The sequence below is a fragment of the Lotus japonicus genome, chromosome 3 (assembly GCF_012489685.1).
Source record: "Lotus japonicus ecotype B-129 chromosome 3, LjGifu_v1.2".
Classification (NCBI taxonomy): Eukaryota; Viridiplantae; Streptophyta; class Magnoliopsida; order Fabales; family Fabaceae; genus Lotus; species Lotus japonicus.
Genome location: NC_080043.1, coordinates 26,127,379 through 26,134,580, shown reverse-complemented (window position 1 = coordinate 26,134,580; position 7,202 = coordinate 26,127,379). Strand labels below are relative to the sequence as shown.

At 35.3% G+C, this 7,202-nt stretch overlaps 1 protein-coding gene across 1 annotated transcript; it reads left to right on the top strand.

Moving 5' to 3' along the window:
- The first annotated feature begins 2,051 nt into the window (after positions 1-2,051).
- LOC130743845 (cucumisin-like) lies at positions 2,052-5,817 on the top strand. Its single transcript, XM_057596068.1, has 10 exons — positions 2,052-2,060; positions 2,278-2,369; positions 2,806-2,900; positions 2,989-3,232; positions 3,327-3,846; positions 4,058-4,161; positions 4,324-4,500; positions 4,628-4,739; positions 4,825-5,038; positions 5,165-5,817. Exons 1-10 carry the CDS (start codon positions 2,052-2,054, stop codon positions 5,815-5,817), a joined length of 2,220 nt encoding a protein of 739 aa, XP_057452051.1.
- The last annotated feature ends 1,385 nt before the right edge of the window (positions 5,818-7,202 follow it).

Here is a 7,202-nt window from a genome sequence, read left to right as displayed (position 1 = left end):
TTACTTGAATCAAAAAGTAATTTTAGCATAATAAGAACATTCTGTACAACATATGAAATCCACCTAATATCTATCTAGACTGGTGGTTAAATCTTTCAAGTTGCATTTAGGCACAGGAAAAATGAAATGAAGTGTATCTTTGTCCTTGGTTTCATTCCTTTTTTAGGTAGTGCTTCGTGATACAGCATGAGATACATAACACTTGAAATTTGTGTATGTTTGATATATAATTCAAAATTAGAACAGAACATGATATGAGATTAACAAGTTCTATATCTTGGTTCCCCTAAAAAATATTCCATTCTGCTCCATCTATGTAATTAGTTATTTGCATTGGAGTGAGTAAGAACTTATTGTAACAGAACATACGCATGTGTTCTAAACATATTGAGTCCAGTGAACAGTTAATGTGTCTTCACCCAACACTATAACTTTTTAGAATAATTGGTTCATGACATATGATATTAGACCCTCTATGAGTAGTTTGAAGCTCAATGCTTGTTTTCCTTTATTTTAATAAAAAGTGAAGTTTAGCACAAGATAGGTGGACTTGTACACAGAGACTTGAAATACAGCTATTTTGAAACATATAGGTGCTGACATATGGCTATTCTAAAAACACAAGGGCTTAAGTAGTTAAGTTATAAATGAGGGACTAAAACCAATAATTTTCAATAATACTAGGACCAAAACATATTTCAGCCTTTAAAAAATCGAGAAAAATTATCATACATGATAAATTAAACATACTAGTGCATGCATGACACCAAAAATTAACTATTGTGCTGTTTCGTTTCTTCTCTAGTGAGTTTGTGAATGCATTTGATCTAAATAATCCTTTTGAAGATTTTGTCCATTATAGATACACGATCGATGACACTATTTGATTCAAGTAGCTGACTTTGCTTAGTAGAAAAAGGCTTTGTTAGTTGTTGATTTTCCATATTCAATGTGATAGCTTGAGGCTTAGGTGAATGCATCATGCATACAGTTGAAAAAAAACTTAAGGCAAAGAAAACATTTAAAGAATCTTCATCATTCTGTAGAATCTATCCATGTTTTTGCTAGTGTTTTCTTTCTTAAGCACTCAAGTGTATACTTATTTCTTGATTTACCATTCCAAATGGCACTGATCTCTCTTTCTATTGTATAATTGTTTCACCTTTTCAATTCATTAGTTTCCAGCTCTATAGTTTTCCTTGAGTGAGTGCATTTGATTATTTTATATTGCAAAATGCAATATGCCCTGCTTCCTAAAGGAGTAACCTATTAACATTTGTTTGATAAATGAACTTGCCACATGATCTGATATATATGTCTGTATTGGATTATCTTTTGGGGGTTATTGAAACCTTGATATGTCTATAGTGTACACAATTCTATTGTGATACAGTATTGATTACTGGTTTCAAATTTTCTCTCGCAGGTTTACTGGTTTCAAAATAAACATATATATTTGACACTCTCCTTCATGATGCTCATGGATTATGCTCTCCTAGTAATGCTTCTCCTAACTTCAGCTGTGCAAAGTCACTCACATGCGCCTAGCACACTAGATGTGAGTGTCACTCAGGAGAAGTTATGTAATTCTTTACAAAATTTTATTAAAAGTGAAGCTCTTAAATGATAAAAACATAATTCTTCAAATTGATTTCCTTTAGTATCTTTGCCATTAACATAATTGCTCTCCACCTAAACAAAAGCTACAACAGCAAGAAACATATCAATGCATTGATTGCTTTGCCACACAAAAAGTCTTGGTCTTTTTTGTGCTCTTCTCCTAAGGTTTATGTCATTTTGCTTCCATCATTCTCTTCATTTCTGATCAGAGAAAATAATTTTCTTCTCCCATCTTCAACATAGTGTGGTTTGTTTCCTTATTCATTTTTGTGTGTTTTACTGGTTCATCTCACTATAATAGAAAATGCCACCAGATGTCGAGACTCACTCTAAACTTGTGTGCAATTTTTTCTGTATGGGAATAGGGCCTTAGTTTATGGTCTATACTATCAATTTCTTTCCTGCTTTATTAGTGCAATTGAGCGTAATAAATGTTGCAGGTAGTTACCCTAAAATAACAACAAATCTAGTTCGCAATATGAATCCATCATGTTTTTGAATTATAAATTTATTAACTTTGATGAGGCTTTCTCCCTTATCACCTTATCACATTGTTATTTTTCCTAGCATTTGAATTCCAATAGTTCCTGATTTTTATGGTTTATTTCACTGACAAGTGTACTTTTCTTGTATCTGATATATTTGTTCTGAATACAGACCTATATTGTGTATACTGGCAATAGCATGAATGATGAAGCTACTGCACTTTCCCTTCATGAAAGTATGTTACAGCAAGTTACTGCAAACAGGTTTGAATTTTTCATCAAATCAAGCTTTTGGCCTTTAGTTATTAGTAATTTGCTCACAGACAAATCAAGCCATACTTTTAATCACTTTTAAACCGTGAAATAATCAAGTTTTGATAGAGATGAAGGATGGAGGGGTAGCAGAATAATTGTGTCCTCTATATCTTTTGCTTGTAGCTATAAATGAAACTTACTCTGTGAAGCTATGGCATTTGATTCTGCATATCCCACTATGCCCACCGCAGTAGAGTGTGATACTATGTGTGTCTATTTTGTCTAAAAAAATTGTTAAATTGATATCAAATATGACTAGACTTACTATACAATTTGGAAAAAAGAATATTTACAATAGAAAATGACTGTGATATAAAATTAAATGAATTAACTGAAAAAATATAATTGTTTCGTTATCGTACCTTACTTTTATTCAAAATTTCAGCAATGGAGCACCTAAATCTGTAACCCACCACTATAAACGTAGTTTCAGTGGCTTTGCTGCAAAGCTAACCAGGGAAGAAGCAGATAAAATGGCTGGTGTGTAAAGAAGTTCTTCTGTTCTCTTGAAAAATTACCTTTCAGCTTGACTTTGTTGATTTACTAACCATGATCATTGATAATGCAGGACTTGATGGCGTGGTGCCTGTCTTTCCTAGTACAAAGAAACAACTCCAGACAACCAAGTCTTGGGATTTCATTGGGTTTCCACTAAATGTGGAACGAAGGAACGCTGAAAGTGATATAATCATTGGAGTACTTGATTCTGGAATCTGGCCAGAATCTGAAAGCTTCAATGATAAAGGATTAGGTCCCCCACCCAGTAAATGGAAGGGAATCTGCCAATCTTCTTCCAATTTCACTTGCAACAAGTATTATATCTTAACTCATGTAGAATATTCAAGCTGCTACATATGAAACAAACAAAAATGTGCATTACTAATAGATGTTCTTATATTTTTGCAGTAAAATAATTGGTGCTAGATGTTACAGAGTTGAATCCTTGAACAAAGAACTCTTATCTCCAAGAGACTCAATTGGTCATGGGACTCATACAGCATCAATAGCAGCTGGTAACCCCGTTAGCAATGCAAGCATGTTAGGCCTTGCAGAAGGAGTAGCAAGAGGAGGTGCTACCTCAGCACGTATTGCCGTGTACAAAGTCTGCTGGGACGATGGATGTGATGATGCAGATATACTTTCTGCATTTGATGATGGAATTGCAGACGGGGTTGACATATTTTCAGTCTCACTAGGAGCGAGTGACACCGCCAAGGTTGTAAACTATTTTGAAAGCGGTATATCCATAGGAGCATTTCATGCAATGCGAAATGGAATACTGACAGTAACATCAGGAGGGAACTCAGGTCCAACACCACTTGGGGTTGTAGATAATGTCCAGCCTTGGTCAATCTCTGTGGCTGCTAGCACCATTGACAGGAAGTTTGTGACAAAAGTTAAATTAGGAGACAACAGAATTTATGAGGTAATATATCTTCTACATCCTATGCAAGAACTAACATATTTCATCTGCTGGTTTTTGCCTTCAAATTTTATGGCCTCATTCATTACTTGAATGTAAACTAGGCTAATTTGGCCAGTTTGTAATTTTGTGATATGGTGAATTTGATTAGGAGTTTTTTTCCTTCATATAATTAAAAGTCAAAATATAATGACAATCTTCTTTCCTTGTGTAGGGAGTCTCATTAAATACATTTGACCTTGAGGGAAAATTATACCCTCTAATCTTTGGGGGTGATGCACCCAATACTAAAGCAGGCATCGATGGATCTAAATCAAGGTAAGTTATATGAGATGCCCATAAACTCAACAAATGATGTAAAGTAAAACATTACTAACATTATGGCTAAAGAATTAAGAATAAGTAATTACATGTGCTCTAAATTGGCACCATTGAATGCAAGAATCATTAAAAAAATCTATAATTTGTTATGTAATCCAGGCTTTGCAATCATGGTTCATTGGATCAAAATTTAGTGAAGGGTAAAATTGTTCTCTGCGAGAGCTTGTACCCAAATGAAACTGGTCCCATTGGTTTCCTCTCAACCACCACTCAAACACCATTCGCAGCCGCTTATCCCTTGCCTGGATCTTACCTCACTTCAAGGATGCTGTCTCTGTATTGAAATACATAAAATCCACAAGGTATATATAAAATCTATAAGGTTTCTTATACAAGTTATGCTCATTATGAGTAATTTAGAGAGGCACACTAAAAGTGGAATGTTTCTTGAAACAACTTGCAGGGATTCAAGTGCCACAATATATAAGAGTGATGAGTTAGAAGATACTTCAGCCCCTGAGGTAGTCTATTTCTCATCAAGGGGTCCAAACATGATTACACCTGAAATTCTCAAGGTACTTTTCTATGAATAAGTAAATTAAATATCTCGGTAAGGTAGCATTTTCTGAAACTAAGTTATTTTTTCATCTACTTTTGTAGCCGGATTTGACTGCTCCTGGCGTAACCATCCTCGCTAGTTGGTCTCCAATAGTTCCTGTTTCACACTCTGATATTGACCACAGAGAGTTAAACTTCAATATTATGTCAGGAACGTCAATGTCTTGCCCACACGTGTCTGGTGTAGCAGGTTACATCAAATCATTTCATCCTACTTGGTCTCCTGCGGCTATTCGTTCAGCTCTAATGACAACAGGTAATATATATGATTAGTTTTAAATACTCAATTTTCGGAAATCAGACCGGTGATCCGCTAATTCTTTGTTGTGTTTTTGGGTAAAAATATAAGCTAATTCAAACAAACAATTTGTGTGGCTTGCAGCTGAACCCCTTAGTCCCTTGAATACCATAGAAGCAGAGTTGGCATATGGAGCAGGCCAAATTAGTCCTTCGAAGGCTTTGGCACCTGGTTTAGTATATGATCTTACTGAAAGGGACTACCTGAGTTTTTTGTGTGGACAGGGCTATAACGCAATGTCTTTACAACTCATCACAGGGGATAATAGCAGCTCCTGTGCCACAAACAATGGATCAGCAAGGGATCTAAATTACCCTTCGTTTGCTCTTCAGGCCCCTCACACAGATCGTAAAGTATTTTCCAGGTTCAAGAGGACAGTCACAAATGTTGGCTCTCCAAAGTCCACATATAAAGCTACAGTGACTGCTCCTAGGGGACTAGAAATCAAAGTGGAGCCAAATGTTTTGCCATTCAATTCACTTGGCCAAAAGAAAACATTTGTGCTCACTATTGATGGAGCAATAACTGAACCTATAGTGTCAGCTTCTTTAGTTTGGGACGATGGTGGATTCCAAGTGAGGAGCCCGATTGTTGTGTATGATGTAGTGGGTTTTAACTCATCGACGCCGGCTTCTCATTCCACATCTATTTCATCCACTTTTTCTCCTAGTCTCTCTTTGCTTTTCCTATCTCTCATTTCTTTCACCCACTTATATCTTTTGGGTGTGTATGAATAAGCAGAACCAAAGGAATTCCTTATTAGCATTTAATAAAGACAACTTTAGCTGCCATTTCTTAATTACTGTTGTTTACTTGACAATTGAATGAAAGTAAGACTACAAGTTTGTGATGACAACTAAGTTATATATTTTCTGTACTATACAGTTGTTAGGAATTAAAAAGGATTATTATGGCCTCATTCTTTTAAATCTCAGTTCCTGTTGAACATTTACAAGTTTTCTGTTACTCTTTTATTTTCAAGTTTTGGAGCTAGGTGGATGGGATGATCAAAGACATTGTAAGGTTAATTTTTTTTTTCAAAAAAGAAATTGTAGCTGTGTTCAGTGATTTGCATATAAATAATAAGTCCACATGATAATATATGTGGTTTCTTGTGTTAAAATATTTTATATTTAGTTTTTCAAGCCAATAATCCTCCCATCCTCTCCCATGGTGCATCACGGATGGTCTCAATACTTAGGACAAGACAAACTTGACTAGTATCAGATTACAACTCTTGACAGTAAGTTTTTCATCATTGCTTGCCTGAAATCACTTCACTCACATCATGAAAAAAAAGGCCATGATATTTCGTTTTCACCAAGATCTACACAGAACCAAGAAGAAGATCAAGGCTTAAACAACTCCAGTTATACCAACCCTTCACTTATTTCTAACTGAATTTGCTTCTGTTGAACTGACTCTCTGACCTTCATCACTTATCCAGGTTTTGTCAAGAGCTACACAAGAACTCATCCAAAGACAAATCATGTTTGGTCTCTTCTTTCTATCTTCTCTTCAAACACCAAGCACCATGCTACCATCTATACGACTATACCCCACCCTTTTAACTCCAATACCTTCCATTTTGATCAAGCAAAAGGAACTTTATAGAAAGGATCACGTTTGATGTCATTTTGAAAGTCAAAAGCGTCATTCCTACCAAGTTAGCAGCTAATCGAGATTCCTAACCAAAATACAATTCAGGGGACTCTACAAAAGAAATGGTCATTTAGCAGCGGTTTACTTTTTCAATTTGCGGCGGTGTCAACCCTCCGCAAATACATTTTCTGAGTTCTGGCAGTTACGTTGGCACAAGCTATCTGCGGGGTTTTTGCGTAGCGGAGGTTCTAAATTTGGGCAGTGAACAGTAAATTGTAGAAGAAGTAGTGAAACTTGACAGTTAGCAGAAATTTTCATATTAAGAACTCCTCCAGAACAAAGCAAAAACAAATCTAGAAAAAATGAACATATGCATGGACTTTGCAGTAAAATAAATTCTAATGAGTTTCTGTAAATTTCCAAAATTTCAATGTCAAAGGAAAAACAAATTAATATTGAGTTTCTGCATAACATTTCAGAGATTTATTAGTTACAGATAGACAGATAGGAACTGAATTTA